The 19,226-nt window shown below is 48.3% G+C and overlaps 1 protein-coding gene across 1 annotated transcript in view; it reads right to left on the bottom strand.

Moving 5' to 3' along the window:
• PAPPA2 (pappalysin 2) overlaps positions 1-19,226 on the bottom strand; it is an 87,303-nt gene that overhangs the window by 39,557 nt on the left and 28,520 nt on the right. Inside the window, exons 4-13 of the mRNA XM_062602201.1 lie at positions 15,779-16,072; positions 14,836-15,028; positions 13,203-13,324; positions 11,498-11,990; positions 10,843-10,971; positions 10,058-10,149; positions 9,593-9,786; positions 8,259-8,396; positions 4,781-4,916; positions 4,331-4,550 (exon numbers count right to left, since the gene is read on the bottom strand). Coding sequence (XP_062458185.1) covers positions 4,331-4,550; positions 4,781-4,916; positions 8,259-8,396; positions 9,593-9,786; positions 10,058-10,149; positions 10,843-10,971; positions 11,498-11,990; positions 13,203-13,324; positions 14,836-15,028; positions 15,779-16,072 — 2,011 coding nt within the window. The remainder of the gene's footprint in view (positions 1-4,330; positions 4,551-4,780; positions 4,917-8,258; positions 8,397-9,592; positions 9,787-10,057; positions 10,150-10,842; positions 10,972-11,497; positions 11,991-13,202; positions 13,325-14,835; positions 15,029-15,778; positions 16,073-19,226) is intronic.

The raw sequence follows: 19,226 nt of genomic DNA on the forward strand, positions 1-19,226 counted from the left end.
TATTTAATCTAGTTTCTGTGAAAAATACTAGTGCCTGTATATGACAGTAGGGACGGCAGGGCAAAACAGGGCAGGCTGGCTGCAGCAGTACACCAAGGGCTCTGCAGGCAAACCTCAGGGTCTCCAGCACTTGCTCCCTTCTTCACTGAACATAGGAAGGAGAGAAGACTTTGAGATTCATGTAATGTTCATAGTGGTAAGAGAATAAGGAATCAAGATCAAGCTTTGGGGTTTCACGAGAAGCTGTTCCAAGGTTAGGAAAGAAACATGCCTTGCACCTCACGTCTTCTCTGTGTTGTAATTCACCTTCCCTCAGTGTATTAGGGGCTGGCCATGCTTGGAACAAGTTTATTGGACCAGTGGCCCTTTCCATGAGGTGACACCAAGCACCCTGCTTCTAAGCTGTTCAGCTACTGTGATTGACACCAAATCAAATTGGTGAAAACCTTCTGTGTTGCGAAATATTCCTAGGTGAGAGTGGCTAGTCTCAGGGAAAAGCAGAAAATGCTTTGAGCATCCTCATAAAACGCCATATACAAAGTATTGAACTCAAGAAGCTGACTAAGCTGCAGAGAGCATATAGAATAGGGCAGCCTATGACAATGGTTGATACACCTCCAAGGTTTTCCTTTGTCACCTTCCAGCTGGACAGTGAAGCCTCCAGTTGAAGAAACTGATTGAGTCCTGCAGTAGAGCCTTGGCCACCACTGCCCACCACCCAGTCAGGGACCGACAAGCGAAGTGCCAGAGGTCAACAGGCTTTGGTGTTGGAGGAGAGGTACTTGAGAGGTCTCCATAGCAGAGGCTGAGGGGAGCCCATGCTCCAGGAAGGGTGGTGATCAGGATCCTAAGCTCAGTTCTTGAGAAGTGCTTTCCTCCAAGCCAAGGAGAGAGGATGTGCATGGTGCAGGATAGACACAACCTGCTCTGATGGGCCTCATGCTGCACCCAAGAGGCTCCATTTGCCTGGGAGAGGCAAAGAACAAATGTCCAAGCAATATGTGTCATCCTCACAGAAGACAACTCTCAGTGCCGGCTCCACTGTGCATGCAAGCAGAGCCTGAGCAGACAATGGCTGGGAGGAGAGAGTGGTGACTGGGGTACATTTTAACCTGAATGGCATCTCAGCCCATCAGGGTGACCTTGGGATACCAACAAAAGGGTCCATCTGCTTTGTGCATGGGGGCACCCTAGGCCAAAGGGAAGAAACACCAGAGTCCCCGCAAATTTTAACACCAGCACAGATGCAGTTCAGAAACTGATCCTGCATAAATTTGGCACCCGGTAGAAAAGAAACCAAACAAAACCTGCCTGGGAAATGGGGCTAAACTGAATAAAGCTTAGCAATTGAAAATATGTAAACAACCCCCTTCTTCATCTGATTTTCTCTCTCTGACATCAACTTTCCATATAAAAGGAACCCAAACCTCACTCCCCTTGATGCATCAAATCCACTTTGAGGGAGCAGAGAAGGGCACTCACACAGGAAATAAAACACAATGCGGATAGCATTTTGTAACACCTTTCCTGTTAACTCGCCAAGGCATTTCCCACCATATGCTAACATAAAATCAAACACACTAAAAATAAAAACAAGCTAAAAATAAACATAATGGAGGAAATGAAAAATGTTCCCCTGGTTCAGCGTATAGCCTGTACCAAGCAAAATAGGAAAGACTGTGACACAGTATGAAAATACAAAGGATGAAAGCTGCAGAGTTTGAGTTTCCTGGGTGGAAACTCATTAAAACTGATTTTTGCTTAGCCTCATTAGGTACAGAAAGCAAAGAAGAGCCCTGAGCTGCTGGCAGAGACAGTAGAAAGGGGTTAAGTGGTGCTGGTAGCAAGGTGTGATGGAGGGACACCTACACTGCTTTGGTCTGCAAGTGCTCCTTCAACCTTCACAGCTCAAACATGTCCAAAAGCAGAAGACAACTCTTTTTTCAAAACAAGGATGTACTTTTTCATCATCAAATGCCTGCTGCATCCTAGCCTGGAGAAGGCTGCATTTCATCAGCAAAAACATGATCTGTTTTTTTCCCTGCCTGAAAAGCACTTTGAGATCCTTCAAGATGGAAGATGTTGCAGAAATACCAAGCTGTCATATATTCATTATTTTGGCAATGACCATTCCTAGACTAAGTCAGGAAATTTCATTTCTTTGTTGATTTTGTTACTGTCCCTTTCTTGGGTTATTTTAGGAAAGCACTCACATTCACATACTGTGTATCTGAGGCTGGGTGCGTGCGAACGGTCAATTCAATTCTTTACAGGAATAATACAGATCTTCTGTGATATTTTACAGATGAATGTTTCTAAACCTCTTAAGATTTTATATTCCTGAATTTTTATAGAGGATTTTTTCCCCAGACTCCACCTGCCTTTTATGAAATGGATTATTAGCTCTTAAAAATAAAAATACTACTGTACATTACTTTTGGAGATGAAATAGATTTAAAAATATGATAAGGGGTATACTTGGATGTTTTCTGACTGAAGTCAGATCCTTTATTATTTGTGAGGCTACTGGAGGCTGTAAGCCTAATCCCTCTTTAAATATTCAAGCCTTTTGTCCAGAAAAGCAAAACTATAAATAGCATTTCCTACTCTGAAAACTCTGAAAACACTCTGAGTGCTTGCTAAGAGCACGTGTGTAACCTGCAATACTGCAGTTAAACCAAGGCAATAGGGAGCCCGCACAACAGCAGCAAGAGGAGAAAACATGAGAACGCTGCTGTGCCCACACAAAGGAGACAGCATGCAGCTTTGTGTGCTTTGGTGATATGGGGACTGGCTTGTGCTTCAGCTGTAATGAGACTTTTAAGAGAAAAGCATCTATTTTCCTCTCTATTTGTCCCCTTATGAGCTTCTCCCCATCCATAGGTAATGCTCAGCTGTGTCCGGTTAGTCTATTTCTCCTTGCAGTCACTTCTGAGGGGAGGGGTAAGATCTCAAAGCAATGAGAGTGTAAAATTATTTTAAAAGATGAGAAAATGTAATTGAAAAACCACATCAGTTGGCTGGGTTCTTAGAGGCATGTGTGTACATAGCTGTAACATCTACCAAGAGGAAACGGACTACATTTCAGGTGAACGCTGATCCTCTAATGTAAGGCTGAGAATAATATTTATATGCTGACTCACTAAGATTAATGTTTCTGTATAAATCACACATGCACTTAAAACAAAATAGAAAGGAAAAAAAAAAAAGGAAAGTAAAAAGCAACTGCAGGATATTCATGCCTTCCAGAACTGTACATAAATCAATTGTACCATGATCCCACAAGCTTTTAGACTAACACACGTATGCTCATTCATTACTGGGGATCTTTGTCCATCCAGGGCCATCAACAGAAGAAAAATGACAGTAGCAGTGATGCAATGACCCTAGTGAAAGCCCTTCACTCTTAACACCCCCACAGCTCCAGCAAAGCTTGGACCTAATATCAGTATTTCCAGTGGTGCAGTTTGAGTAACTGGCTAAACCAGAGCCCTGGATCAGCACTCGTGCAACTTCAGGGAGCCTGAGATCTGAAACCAGAGCCAGACTTGGTAGGTCTGGCTGTCATCAGCCCCACTACCCCTGTAGGACAGAGCTGAGCACCATCTTTTCATTCCTCCTTGGGTCCATGCCTCTGCTTGGCATGCTCTTTCTGCCTTGTTTATTTAGTCTATTTTGGACTACAGTCCTTCCCTGTCCTTTTGCCAGCACGACCCACTTGGAGAGCGGCGCCCATTCTGCAAACGCTGCCTCTCATTTGCTGCTTTATGAAGACAAGCAGACGCCTGGGAGCACCAGACATCAATAAATTAGAGCACCGTTGCTACTATTATTGTTAGCACCACATTATAATGGTGCAGCATGAAACCTGTTTGGAAGCCTGGGAGAGGGGGAGTAAGCACAAAGAGGAGGAGGAGGAGGAAAAGGAGAAGGAGGAGACCCTCACCCCCACCTCCTGCAGTGTGGGGAAGACTCAATGGATGGAGATGGAGCTTGTAAAGCATATGCAGAAGCATCCAACATTTCAGCTTCAGCAGCAACCTTCAGCAGTAACTCCTCAGCAGAAGGAGTTTGGTTTTCTCAACAAGGAACAGCCCTTTAGTGCAGTTTTGTGCAGATGCACAGGCCACACACAAAATCTATTTTCTTGCCTTCCCATAGTGAGATAAGCAAATTCGGCCATTATACTGGGTGTTCCAACACCACCTCAAAAAGCACTGGAGAACAAGTCATGAAACATTCAGCAAGTAGATAAAAACTCCAGAACTCAAGCCCCAGAGGAGAGAGGTACTCTGGGTACATGTTGCAAAGTGCTCTGAGGAGACCATACCTGCAGCACTGATGGCCATATCCCTCCTCATGTTGCAGGAGGCAGGCAGTGGGGTCAGAGGAGCCAGGCTGAGTTGAGGTCCGCAAGGCCACAGCTGCAATGCCCACAAGTGGGGAGGAGAAGTTGAGCAGCACCGAAACAGCCCAGTGGGATGGGTCCTCCTGGCCATGGCTCACATTAATGATGAGGGGGTTGTGCTGGCATGACAACTCATACACCCCTGCAAGACAAGGCAAAGAAAGAAGCCACTAGCTCAACTTCAGGGATATTTTCTCTGCTTTTGGTTTATCTCTTCTGCTTTCCCACACATCCCAACAGACCAGCTTGGGAAGCAGAAAATGCTGCAAACAGGAATAGGGGACAGCAGCACCCAATCCAGTGAGAGATCCAGAGAGCAGGGGTGCTAGCTCCTGGTGTCCCTGCTGGTACCACAACCCATAGGTTGCTCACCCAAAGAACGGTTCAGCCCATCTATGTCACTCAGCTGGACAGCGACCCTTGGCTTGCGCTGGTTGCTTGGGATGGTGCCAGAGGAGGCCAGGAAGATCAGGAGAGAGGTGGGCACTGCGGGTCTGTCAAAGCACACCTAGGCAGGAGGGTGAGAAAGACCCTGAGAGCATGCATATGAAATACAGCCTTTCTGATCCCATATATACAAGGAGACAAAGAGGGAATGTGGTGAGAAAGCAGGCACAAGATTAGGGGGTCAGAGACTACAGGGCAGCAAATGTGTGGGAAGAGAGAGAAGAGAAAGAAGGGTGCAGGAACACACTCCTTTCCCTCCTAATTCCCCTTTTCCTTTTCACCAGTCTTCCCCACAAGTATCAGTCCCCTTGCCATAAATTTATGGTATCTTCCCAGCTTCCACATTTGCTGCTCTTAAAATTGAGCAACACCTGACCAAGACCTGGATTACCCTTTTTCAGCCCTCCCTCCACGAGGCTCTGATTCCCACCCCATGGAGTGCCGGCCAGGCAAGCAAGGTATTTCAGAGCTACTGGCCCTGCCACCAGAATATCTCCGTAAAAAAAAAAACCCAAACAACAAAACCAACAAAGAACAGCCTCAGTACCCAAAGTGACTGCAAACTGTCCATCAGCCAGCACATGGAAAGATTTGTGGGAAGAAACCCTGCCTGCTAGGACAGTCAACAGCTCCCCACTTGTCTATAGCCCCGAAGGCTACGGGAAGCAGCCGGGAATCTCATGGCATCAATCATAGCAGGACAGATGTTCTTAGGAAGTAAGAAGATAGAAATGTTTTTCTCCCCCACCCTGGTATCCCCCCACCCTGTGCCAAGATGTGTTTTGATCAAGATCCACCCTATGGAGTGTTTTTGTTAAATGCCGGTGTGGAGGAAGCCCAGAAATTCAAGGCGAAGGTGTATTTTGGAGGAGGGCAAGTCCCAGCAGGCCAGGCACAGCCCAAGGAGCAGACTGTGGGAGCAGAGGGGACAGCCACCCGATTCGTGATGGCATCCCAGGCTCAGGGTGGTTCATGCCATGCCAGGCATTGCTTATGCATGGGAGCAGGAAAAAACAGTGGGCTTCAGCCCAGGGCTCCCACCCTGCAGGGAGGTGTTCGACAGCAGACACCCCAGAGCGAGTCCCCACTGCTGCTTACATGCTCCCTTGGCCAGGGCTTGCTGCAAGGAGTGGGCAAGGAGGCACAAACATTTTTATTTGATACATCACCACTGTCTCCTTTGGTGAGAAATGTAGGTGTGGGGGGGAGAAACAGGAAAGCCAAAGGGAGGAAATAAAGAAGAGAAGATGAAGAGCCAGCAGGGCTCACAGCCTGCTCCAAGGAGCCCCTCAGGACAGGACTGCAACAGGAAAGCTCCAAGGAGTCAGCCACTTTTAACCCAGGCACCTGCTGCCTGCTCCTCTGAGCATGGTTCTGCAGGGGAGGAGAGATGGTTGAAGTCAGGTGAGGCTTTCCCTGGACTGCACAGCTTAAGGTGGAGGGTTTAGTCTTTCCCTTCCTACAGCGCACCTACTTGGTGTCGAAAGACACTGGCCCCAAGTTAAACCAACATCAGCTGATTTGGACTGAATGTCCCAATTCTTTTTTAGTTTTAATACATATGATGTGCTTGGCCACAGCCAGCTATCTTAATTTTAATCCCTCCTCTCCCCCTTTCTTTTTCATTTCCTGCATGTTACGCATCCTGACTTGCTTACAAGTGATTTTGATTTCTTCCTCACCGGATGTGTTGGAAACTGAGAACAAAGCATGGCTGGAGAGCTGCAAATCATAATGATTCCCATCTGCAGACCCACGGTGCATGGTAGATGCTTTGTTAGGTCACACAGACACACACGCCTCTTGCCCCCCGGCCTACTTACAGCATGACCTAGCCTTTCCCTTTTTATTGGTGCCACTTCTTGAGAAATGCTGTAGGAAGCAATTCCTACCACCCAATCAGTTTCGTGGCATGGCTCTAACAGGGTGACGCAGGTGCAACAGCTTTAAAATGGGCATAGAAGCTGGTGGCCACGAAACACCATGCGCACATGGGTACACATGTGCATGAACAGCACCATTCCTGTCAGGGCAGGCGGGTGCGCTAGGCAAATTGTCAACAAGAAGCTGTCTTTCCTAACCCAATATGTTACCAATCAGGCAAACTGTATTAAAAACAAGGAAAAAAGAAAAAGGGCATATTTATTACTAGTCCATAAATAATTTTATGGGTGGAAAATAATAGCACTCCTAGAGAGAGCATGGAGAAACAGTAATGAAAGTCTTTAATATAAACATCCATAGAGGAAGAGAACTGACCGCAAGCTCCAATAAAACTGGAACACGCTTTAACCCCTGGTGAGAAGTGGAAAGCAAGCTTCCATCTAGGTAGGGCAGAGGGGGAGATTGCTGCTTTCTCACTAGCAAAGGAGGAAAGGAGGCGCATTTTTCATGGCCAGAGTCTGAAGCCAGAAAGTAGGTTGTGAGCACACAGACAAGGAAGAAAGGGAAAAAAGAAGAACAGTTAAATGAAGTTCTGTGGAGAGACAGAGAAGCTCAGAGGCAATAGCCATGTTTATTGACTCAGGTTTCACAATTCACCAAGTCATCTGAGCCTCTTGGGAACAGGTCATCTCTAGACAGCCTCAAGCAGAGCAGGGCAAGGTGCCCCTCAAACTGCAGAGGAAGCAGCATGCCAGAGCCCAGCTTTCCAGTAACACCAGGAAACAGCCACGAAACCTCTAAACCGTGTCTGTGGTCAGAAAATCAATGCTGTAAAAATCACATTGGCCTCACCCTCAGCTCTCTGTCCTGCTCCTCTGCCTGCCAGGACAGAGAGGTTCAACCCTCCAGGTGCCCTCCCAGAGGCAGCCCCCAGCTGTGGAGGCAGCCCCTGAGCTCCTATTGGGATGCAGGATCAGCGTCTTTGGCACAGAAGTGCCTCCTTTGGTCTGGTGTCACCGGTGAGGGCAGAAGGACCTGCATGCCACAGCTGGTTCCTGTGGGCTCAGGGTGCTCAGCAGCAACCTGAAGTTCTCAGGACCCCTCAGGATGGCAGAGTATATCCAGCGACCCTGTTTGTTCATCAGTCATGGGGAATGAAGGCAACTAGGACTTTCAACACAGCTTGTGTCTGCTCTCTGTGGGTGTAATGGCACAGCTTAACTATAAAGGATAGTTAGGAGCAAGTTGTTTCTCAGCCTCAACACATTTCTGTGGGCTTCTGGTTTCAGGCACAGCCCTTCTCCTGGCAATTTGCCCCAGGATGGGTTTGCTGTTCACAGTGGGAATGGGGCAATGATGTAAGACCCAGCCACAGGCATTTGGGGTTTTTGAAGAGCTCAGTAGAATACCAAGCCCTATCTGAGCAGTTTTTAAGACTGCTGTAGCTCCTACAAGACAGAAAAGGATGGGCCTTTATCATCGAAATGCTGAGGTAAGCAAATCCTTCATCCTTACTTACCTTGAGCCAAACTCCTTCATCGCCTAAGGGCATTCTCTCTTCATTTGGATCCTGAGCATTGTCTTGGCTCGGAGTGCAGGGGAACCAAGCAGCCAGGGAAAGGTCCTTCGGCACACTGTGAAGCTGGGATTTACATACCTAAAAGGAGAGATTTATTTCAACCCAGAAAGAAACAAGGAAAGTGAAAGAAAGAAACAGTACCTACAAAACCTCAAGACTCAACAAATGTTGAGAAAGATCTCGGCTTGTTTTCTAGCAACTTGTTTTGCCTAGCAAAATTGTTTTGAAGACAATTAGGATACAGGTTCCCAAGCAGGAGTAACATCTTGCCACCCACACCTGCACAGGAGACTTTTGCCATTTTGGGGTGCTGTAAATATGCCATTTAAGCACCCTATGGTGTCTGTGGGGCTGAGTCAGGAATCAAGCCAAGCTGTGAGATGATAGGTAAGACCACAGCGTCCTGATTTTGGCTGGGCTGATGAGATCCAAAGGTGTGATTCATTTGCCTGAATACTAGTTTTCTGTTCCATTCAATGCCTCGTGGTATCCCAAATATCCACATATGCCTGGCAGGAAAAAAAACAAACCAGGAGAGATGTGTATCATTCTAGAGGAGCAGACACCTGAGTCCAAGGCATCTCCTCAGACATATATATCTGAGCAACTTAATCATGCAGGTCTCAAGAAGAATGTTTCTTATATCAGGTCAATAGAAACACATGCGTAACAGGCTAAATATGACTTCTTGACAAATTTCTTACCCTTCTTCAGTTTGCAAGGAAAGAACACACACGTACCATGTTAACACTGATCAGGCGAATTCCTGTCCTAGACCTCCAGGCCCAGCTCCAAAGCCCATATGAAAGATGGGAATTCTCCCACAATTTTTCCTTGGCTTCAGATCAGAGAGTTTGAGAGCAGTACAGATGCTGATGAATGCGTGATTTTATCCTTTCAGGCCCTGACCTTATAAGGTATTAAACTTGTGGGATTTTTTTTAAACCAACATGCTCAAGGTTGTGCGTTTAGCTGGTGGGATGGGGGTGGTCACTGTTCTGCAAACCGCATGGTTGGGGGTTGCTCCCAGCCTTGAGGAAACACACTTCCATGTACTGCAGTCTCCAGGCTTAGGGACTACTGAAAGAGGTATGAGAAATGCACAGGTCTTCTACTGGCCCCCTGCATGGGAACAGAGCAATCAATGAACGCTTCCAGAGGTGTTCTGAAGGTTTTGGTTTTGTCACAGTGCACTCTTGCAGCAGTTACCTCCCCAGCTTTACTGCATGGGCTTTGCTAGACAACTCAGTTTTGGGGTCCATGCCTTTACTCACCGTCACAACAGGCTCTCCAGTGACTAAGGAAGCAGGGCAGGACTTTGCATCATGATGGGAGGCATAGGCTTTTGTTGCCCACAGATCCACATAGCCATCGGGCGTGTAGGGTCCACAGTCCAGGACACTGCTTGTCTTCTCAAATGGCTCACACACACCGTCCCCATCGTGCACGTAGCACAGGCTTGGTTCCCCTGCAAGGAACAACCTGTTTACAAACCAGGCTCCAGGCACATACATCTCCACATTCTCCTCCCAAGGGGCATGCTGGCTGTTTAACCCTGGGATTTCCCACCACAAGGACCTGACAAGCTCCATGGATCACTCCAGCTGGAAATCCACGTTTTGCTGTGAGGAGGCGCATCACTCCCTGCTCTGAGGAGCAGTGTGAATGATGGAGCAGTGTGAATAACATACAGTTTTGACTCCTGCCTCAAAAAGAGGTCACAATCCATTTGGACTCACCGACACAGTTGAAGCCTTTTTCCTTTTTACACTTCCTGGAACAGCCATCTCCATCTATCAAGTCCCCATCATCGCATTCCTCCTCCAGGCTCCTAAGAGGACAACAGCCAAACATGTTAACAATGCCCTTGACTGAACATTCCTGTGCTTCTGCCCAATTGTGAGTGAGGACCCCATATCTTCGTTCCATTTCCACAGAAGCAGGGAGAAGAGGAATAACTACATGTGGAGTAAGGTAGAGAGCACACTGTATCTTGCCAGGGGATAAAAAAGTTGAAAATACAGCATATGGCAGAAGGTGTGACTGTACTGCGACTTTCTTGTAAGACCTGAGACAAGAACCATGGGAAAAAATGAAGCTATAAGCAACAGAGGAAGTAGAGAACCACGTATCAGGAAGACTTGCTGCTGGAGAAAGCAAGAGTTGGAATGGGCAGGAGGTTCTGAGATGGGGCTGGTGTTTCAGTGGGAGCTAGAGAAGGGAGAGAGAGAAGGTTAGCCAAAAGGAGTCAGGAATCAGCCCCCAGTTGACATTTATGGCATCTCATGAGGAAAAAAAGCCCAGGCAGTTTCCTTAAAAAGGTTCTGTCCCCACACTGCAGAAAATAGACCCAATAGGCAAAGCTGGCAGAAATGCTTTGATTCATACCTGTTCCTTTGTGCACAATTGCACATCCCAAACCACAAGGAGGAAAAGAAAAAAAACCCTCCAGTGTACATCCTTGGGGCAGGATGATGTGACAGCTTACAGAACCTCAGCTGAGAGCTTGAGTTTCTTGACTTACGTGGTCACCTTCCCATCCCCACAGTAGGGTGCTCCATGGACATGGACAAGCGGTGGGGAGGCTTCTCCTGATGTTGTCCCAGAGACTGCCTGTACCTGGTATTGGTACACCTGCCCAGGCATGACTTCCCTGAAAGAACAGAGGGGACTTGATGAAAGAGCAGGAGGGAACAGCCCATACATTTGCAACAGATTTGTTCACCGCAGCTACAGAAATCATATGTGTGTGCCCATGCAGTATCACAGTCTGACATGCGTCTTTGTACTCTAAACAGCCAGAGGCAGAGACTGTGGGAAGAGGGTCTCTGCCAGGTCATGCAGAGGGCCCTGCTACTTTTTTCCCTAGGGTCTGAGCAGGAGAGAAGTGGCATTAACTGGAACAATAATTTTCCCGGTTGTGTTGATGGGGAAAATGTTTCTGGGTTAATAAACTCCTTCTAGTTAGCCTGGGCTCATGGGCAAAGGTTATGCTAACATGGTGGGTCTGAAACAAGCTTCCTCAATGCTGAACAGAGAATCCACTTGTGGCATTGAATGTCATCATTCCTGAGGCGGGGAGGGAAGGAACAAGACACAAGCAACACCGTCCATGGATTCAAAGGCAGGACTGGAGGAGGTCATCAAAACTGTCACAACAGAGCAGCCCTGTCACTCACGTGTCAATGAACAAGCGGTGTGCCTGTGGTGGGGTGGCGCGGGACCCACTTGCAAATGGGGGGTCACGGAGGACTCGGTACTGGATCAGCTTGCAGGCAGAGCAGAGAGAGCTGTGGGGCATGGATGTCAGCAGGGCTGTGTCTATCTCCATCCTCTCATCAAAGGTGTAGATTTTGACTCCAGACATCTTTTTAGGGATGTTAAGCTTCACGGTAAAGGGAACATCACAGAAGGTGTCCAGGGGGCCCAAATGGATGGACTCCCCATGCTCTGTCAGGATTTCAATATCAGATAGCGACTTGGGAGAGCCCGTGGAGAGGTACGTTGTCCAGAGGGTGAGGGAATCAGGGTAGACAGGGTGCAGGAAGCGCAGCTCCAGGATGCAGCCATCTGGCTGGGGGCATGGTACAGTCATGTTCATATGGTAGAGGTGGAGCTCTGGACTCCAGGCCTGCAGGCTGGGCTCACAGGGCTGATCCACATCTGGAGGCCCTGGGCAGGAGGGACAAGAAGGCAGCTGATGAGAGCCAGGGGACAGCTAACTTTACAGGGGACACAAAGAAGCAATCCTCCCTGCAGCATCCCATAGGTCCTTGAGCATCTCTGTACTACAGCTGCACAACCATGAAGTTTTGCACTCATAGGCATATGCCAGACCTGGTGGCATCTGCCCTAACATCATAGAAAGCAATAAACACCACTAGTCTCCCAGCTCCTGGGTATGCATACAAGCATAAGGCTTGGCACATCTGCTGTCTCACAGCATTCTAAACCAGGGACAATGGTATCCATGCTGCAGCTGGTCACAGTGCCAAGCTTTAGAGAGAGTCTGGACAGAGCTGCAAGACATGAAGCTTTCTCTGTAGTCTCATGGGTACAAGAAGCTTACCAATGGCATCTGGATGCCAAGTCCCTAGGGTTCCATGGGTTTGGACATAGGCTAAACAGAGCAGAGACAAAAGCTTTTCGCAGGCACATGGGGGAACAGGTCACAGGCAGGAAGGGACAAGGTCCAAAGCAAGCCAGAGAAGCAGCTCTGGAAGCAAGCCCTTCAACTGTGCGCTATATACAGCTCATCAGATCATTTCACCTGGTCTCCTACCTCCTCTAGCTTTGCCATTGGAGGAGCTGAGGCAGCATGAAAAGCCCAACAACTCCTGTGGCAGCTGTGTGATCCTGAAAGTCACCAACATGACCACAAGGTGCTTCTCTAAACCAACATCTGAGTTTCACAACAAGTGAAGTGGTAACATCCTGCTGTTCACCTTGGCAGGAAGGAATTACATCCAGCCCAGATGGCCCAGGACTTGGCACAGACTCAGTGGGACTGAGCAAGGAGCTGCTCTTTCTCCCTTTGGACAAGACTGCAATAAAGCCTGTGAATACCCTTGAGGTTTTGAATGAGGTCCCAGGATCTATGTTGTAAGACTTTTATTTCAATTAAATGTCCCTTCCTTTGACAAGAATCTCTAACAACTTTCTGGGCAATGATTGGGGTTAATAGCAGAGCATCAGTTTGTTTGTCCAAAGCCATCTGGCACTTACCAGGTATTTCCTGGGCATGTAGAAGCCCTTCCTGCACTAAAGAGCCTCCCCGAAGAGGAGACAACTTTCTAAAAGAAAAAAAATCTTCTTTTTATTTCCCAACAAGATCTCATCTCTTTTCAAGGGATTCATGGCCAGGGAAAGAGCAGGAACATTTACCTTCTGCTTCTTCTGGGGTCCAGTAGCCAGAGGAATCACACACGCGAGGGGAAGAGGCCTCGTGCACATACTGACGGAAAGTGCCATCCTCTGAACAGTCATCGCAGAGCATGTCCTGCTCCCTGCAGACAGGGGACAAAAGCATTGGCATGCCTAATTGTGACTAGTTACTTTTCCATCCACATTTGTTCAGACAGGATCAGATGGGAAGTCAGAAAAGCAAAGCTAAGTTCCCAGGAAGCCTCTGGGCATATCATCCTGCTTGAAATAAGCTTCTTCAAAGACAAGACTGTGACCGTGGACCAAGCTGGTTTTAATCTGTCTTCTTCTACATGCCCTATAGATGAGCCATTGAGTCACCTGTTCTTACCCATGAAGCAGAGCTAATAGACTTCACACTTTTTATGGCAATGCCTCTGCAGCTGGGTGCACTTGGGTCTACCTCTGCTAAACCCCATAGTCAGGTTTTGGCTTTCATCACTACTGTAACACAAAATGGTCATGATAATGTCAACTGGGGGGGAGGGTGTGTGTGTGTCCTACTGTGCTCTCCAGGAAAGAAAAAGACACTTTTTTTGTGATAAGTTTTAGCCACTTTCCTTGACCAGTTCCTCTCAGGTCCCCCACCATGGAGCAGCTCCTGAGACAGCTATGAGCAAGAACAGGGGATGGATCTGGAGGCCCAGCACCTGCATTCTAGACCCGTATTTTCCTGCTCACAAACCACACCATTCCCCACCAAAGCAGTCTGTTTGAGTGACTTAAGGCCAGCCAGCACTCAGAGGTTCTCATGTCCAGGGGTGTGACAGGCACATGCCCTTGCCATCCCTGGCTGAAAGGCACATTGTGGAGAGCACCAGTTCTTTGAAAAGGCAGCAAACGCTCATCTAAGTGTCCCAGCTACCCTCAAACAGCACTTTAAATTGCAAGAGACAGCTTTGTGAGGCAACTTTAAAACAAGTTCAAGACCTCTTTAACATGTGCTTATGGTCCCATAATAAAAACATAGACCTAAAACCTGGTGGAAACTGAGATGTTTTAGTAAGAGTGGCTGCTAAATAGCGGCAGTGGTGGTGTATCCAGGTCTTGATGACTTGCTGGCATTGGGGAGAAGGAAGACAGCCACCCGGCACTTGGGGCTATGCACTGCTCACCAGCCAGAAAACTCTGGTTCCTTGGCATCATTTCTCTGGCTTGAAAAGTTTCCTGACTTACCCCCAGTTAGTTACTCTGCAAGTCCGTGACAGTGCTGGGAACGAAACCCAGCTCTTGCGGTTCAAGCTCCCTGCCTTAACCACAAGGCTGCATTTCCTCCTGGTAAATAGCTATTTTATACAATAAGTGCTAAATGAAGCTCATTTTTCATTCTGTGATTGCACTCTGGGGTTTAAGAATTGGCACTGCCTCCCAACGCTCTTCAGCTTTCCCTCCCGGCACCCCGACAGCAGAAAACTTGCGGGAGAGCCCATGTGCCAGTAGGGCCACTGCAGCAGCCCAGCTCTTGTGTCTGATGGCTCTGCTGGAGACAGCCAGGGAGAAAAGGGGATGTGGGGTCTGCACCATAGAGGATCTCTTGTCCCCTCTAGCAGGTTCCTGTGCGATCCCCAAACCATTGCAACAGCAGATCCCTTACCTCTCGTGGATGACACCACTGATTGGAGGCAGCCAGTAGATGCTGAGGGAGTCCTGTGTCTGGCCTGTGACCATGGGAGGCATCGGGATGGGTGCAGGCTTCTTGCTCTGGCCCCAGCGCTGGTACACCAGGTCCAGGTAGCAATGCATCCGGGCCACTTGGTTGGGAGTGAAGGTGTTGGTACAGTCGTCATCTGGCGAAAGAGAGGCCAGGCTGAAGGTGGCAGGTATGGGCCAGCGATGCACGACAATGTGCACATTTCCTGATAACCAAACCTGGTTTGGGAATCCCTAGGGGGACCTGGGAGAGATCAATGTGCGGTGGCTTTTCTGTCCGGACTCTCTGGTGTCGTGTGTCCGCACAGCCACAAGATGGCACTGCCTCAGCAGCTCCACATCCTTGGCGCTTACTCAACAGCAGCTCGCACCAGCTCTAGCGCTTGGGCAGTGCCACCATCTTCATGAGACTCGCAGTGCGTCAGCAGGAGGTGACAGAATTGCTCTTCAGGCTTTGGTCCTCATGGGCTGCCAGGAGGAAGACCAGCCCTCCACGACATGCCGTTGGAAACCAAGCCAAAAGGGCTCCACTCAAAGGTCAAAAATCATAATAGTCATAGTAGTAATAACAACGATAAAAAAAAATAATAGAAAAGTTGCTTCAGGACTGGAGAACAATGGCACACCACCATGCAGACAAAAACTGCCTTAATGCATGTCCAGCGACAGACTGGCAGGGAGGGATGGATGGAAACAGCCTGCAGCAAGAAAGGGACTAAGAAGCTACTGCAAGCACAAGCTGCAGCCTGCCACATCCCAACACACCAGGAGGGACCACATAAGTTAGAGAAGGAGAGAAGGGACTATTAGTGGAGGCGGAAGGGAGAGAAACCCAAGTTTCTAAGGAAGGTGACCCCCTACAATTTCTGACAAGGATTACTCATTACCTGTGTAACTCATGTAGTTGTTGAAGGGCGTTCCCATGTAATGTGTCTGGCCACAGGTGTCATTGGTGGGGTCTGGATCCCGACAGAGTTTACTCTTTGGGGTGGGAGCAGTGTCAGCACAGAGGTCTCCCGTTTCCATGGATGGAGTTGTCTCTCTGCAGGGATCATCGCAAGATTCCCGCTCACTCACTCCCTTAAAGACATGGTACAGCCCCAGGACATGTCCCACTTCATGGATCATGGTGTTTGTGTGGCCATGCATACCATAATAAGCAGGGTTGAGAACAACTCCACCTAGAATTGGAAGTACAGAGAACATTAACCAAAGAAAGAGACAGCAGGCAGCTGCCGTTACTCACCTGTGCTATATAAAACTTCTCTCATTGTGCTTCCAGGTCACAAATTAGGTGCCAGACGGAGACCTGAAGATGGACACATTCACCCTTTTGAAGGATGGGAAGAGGGCTCCTTTGCCCTCTTGGAGTGGAATGGGGTGGGTGGCTTTTCTTCCCAATCTGATCACACCACTTCCTCCAAGATCTTCAGTCATTTCAGCTCGCATTTCCCTCTGTGTCTTTTCACATGTTCGTAATTCAGAGTCTGCTTTAGTTCACGCTTACAGCTCCAAATGAGGTTTGGAGCCAGGGAACCAAACCAAGATATGCTGTGAGTTTACAGAGATACTCTTTTGAACCAGAGGACAGAAGACCTTCCCTAGCCTAGACAGTGGCTAAAGCATGCCAGCTCCCATGGCAGGGGAGAGCAATGAGGCGCCTAGCAAAGTCCTGACACACTAGGCTGTGCCAACTAGAAGACACCTTCAGCACAAGCCCACATGAAGAGTCAAATGCCCTGCCTCTGGCCATTACTGAAAACATCAATGATCTATTGCTTCAACCTCCAACCAGACTTTAAGGAGTAAATTAAAACTCTCATGAGGTGCTGTTGCAATCCAATAAGCTTCTACCACAAACCTGACCCAAATTCACTATGTATTTTAGAGTGGGATATCCCAAAATGCAGTGTCTGAAGAGCCCTTCCTCTCCTTCATAGGGGTTTGCATGTGGGCAAGGGGGCAAAAAGCAGACTCCAGCATGTGCCCAAGCTGTCTCCAAACAGTATCCCCATGACATAGGAAGCTGTTTTAACCCAGACAGCTTGGATGGCAGTGCAGTGAATAGCTGGCTCTGGCACAGCTTGCTCCCTCCTTTGCAGGAGTCCAGAGGATTTACTGTGCCAGCTGTCTCACAGCAGAGCTCCACTGCTGCTGCATCTCTGCTGCTGATTGCTGCCCTGCCAGCAAAGTTAAAATTGGCAGAGGGCCACTGTGTGATCCTATCTCCAGCCACAGCATAGACTGCTTGAAATCTGCTCCTGAATCATCCCCGTGCAACACTGGACTACCTCATGTCCCCAAGTACAGGGCATTCCTTCCAAGAGAGGGCTATCTTCAGATCACAGTCTCCCTGGCAGGTCTGTGACTCTTGTGGTGGAACCATGCTGGGTGAACAATGGGTTGGGGCTAGAAAGGGGTCTTCAGAGATGCCCTGAGAAACTCTCTCAGGCCCAACAAAGTTGCAAAAGGGTGAAGGAAAAAAAAAACAAACCACAACAGAGTGGCATCTTCTATGAAGCATCCTCTGTGTGTGGCTCATAGAAGGGCTGAGAAACACCACTGACCTGTCAAGTAGCACTGTTTCCTAGCTGAAAATTAATGTTTATTGTCTTCTTCCCCACAGTGTGGATGTTATGCTCAGGGCAGCTTGGCTTGAGGCTAAAGATGGGTCACAAAGTAGCTGCATTCCCTTTCTCCTCAATTGTAAAACACTAGAGCAGAGGACCTTGCAGCCCATCAGCCAGCTCTTGACTCTTCATTTGACTGGAGATGGGCGACAAAGAGGTACAGAGGTTGAAAAATCCATTTGGGACCTTCATGTTGTATCCTGTCAATCATTAGGTTATTGCAAGACTCTCAGTTACCACAGTGGTAAACACAAGGTAGCAAAGGGCATCCCATTGATGGAGAACCCAGTGGGCACATAAAAAAAGGCTGCTCCTCATTTTAATCAAAACAGGGTGTAAGAGAACAGAAAGAAAAGGCATGTCTGTGGCCAAACACAAGCCTGAGCAAGGCAGGGGGTGCCTGCCCAAATATCTGAGAGGAGGAATGCTCATGCAGAAAGAAAACAGTGTTCATAAACAAATAAATGAGATGTGAAACCCCACACACATCCTGTGGCACTAACCACAAGGAACAGGTCTGAGCACGAGGGGTACGGGAGGCCCTGTGACCAAGCAGCCCTTCTCCCAGCAGAAACCCAAAGTTCTTCCCATGCAGGGGAATAAATGGGATTCCAGCACAGGGAGGGAGAAAACCGTCACAGGGGAGTGATGCCAAGGCTGGGATACCCTGTCCCTCCTCTCTGCTGGCTTTCCCTATCCCATTCCTCCCACACACTCCACAAGGACAATCATATTTGTAATACTTTTTTTTTTTTACAGCTAATTAGATGGCAGGATTAGAAACAGCATGAGAACTCTGCCTTCCTTCCAGAACATCTCTGTCGCTCCGTTCCCTGTCCCCACATCTCCCTGATTAGCTGGGAGAGCTCCCAGCTTTGGACCAGGAAGTTGTATTTCCCCTCTGCAGGATCCTGGCTGTAAAGACAAGATACGGAAGTGTTTGTAACATCCCAACAAGACCAGTCTCCCCTCTCCCTCCTCTGCAGATCAGGCTTTTCTCCTCACCTCTGCCTCCTCCCACCCTGGGAGATGGGGTAAATTTGGCTTTAAGCGAACTCTCCCTCTCTTGCCTGAGGACCAGCCCAAGGAGACTTCCAAGGTCAGCATTTACACAACCAAGCTAAAAACTTCTATGTCATGCCCCTCTGACATCAAGGAGGTCCAGCACTGCAGGGCAGGTGAAGCAGAGTCTTCTTTGAATTTGCCCACTCAACCAACTCCAGGCAGCTTGAAAGCTTCATGTCTGGCCTCTGGCCTCTTCTTCCTCTTCCAGACCAGACCTAACAGCTACAGCTGGTAATGTCCCCAAGACCAAGCCCCAGCTCTGCTCAAAAAACAAGAGATGCCCAATCCATCAGTACAGTGAATGATTTGCACTGGTGTGGACTGCGCTTCACCTTCACTCATCCCTTGGAAGCTCTCAGTCCCAGCACATTGCCCTGCTTCTAGCCATGATCAACAGCAATGCTGAAGGACTTCAGTTCAATCTAGACCCCAAGAAGCTAACCTGGGTTAGGGCTGTTACAGAGGACATATGCTCAGACAAGCACAGGAGATCTTTAAACAGCAAACCACAGAGCCGAACCTGTATCACAGGGCCAGTCTTCCCCAAACACTGAGTCACAGCAATTAATGGAACAAACACATGACAGTTAGTCAGACAGGAAGATGGCGATTGCTTAAGGTACCTTTGATGGAACGGCTG

This window comes from Pezoporus occidentalis, unplaced genomic scaffold (assembly GCF_034315485.1).
Source record: "Pezoporus occidentalis ecotype Australia unplaced genomic scaffold, CSIRO_AGI_Poc_V1 ctg76, whole genome shotgun sequence".
NCBI lineage: Eukaryota > Metazoa > Chordata > Aves > Psittaciformes > Psittacidae > Pezoporus > Pezoporus occidentalis.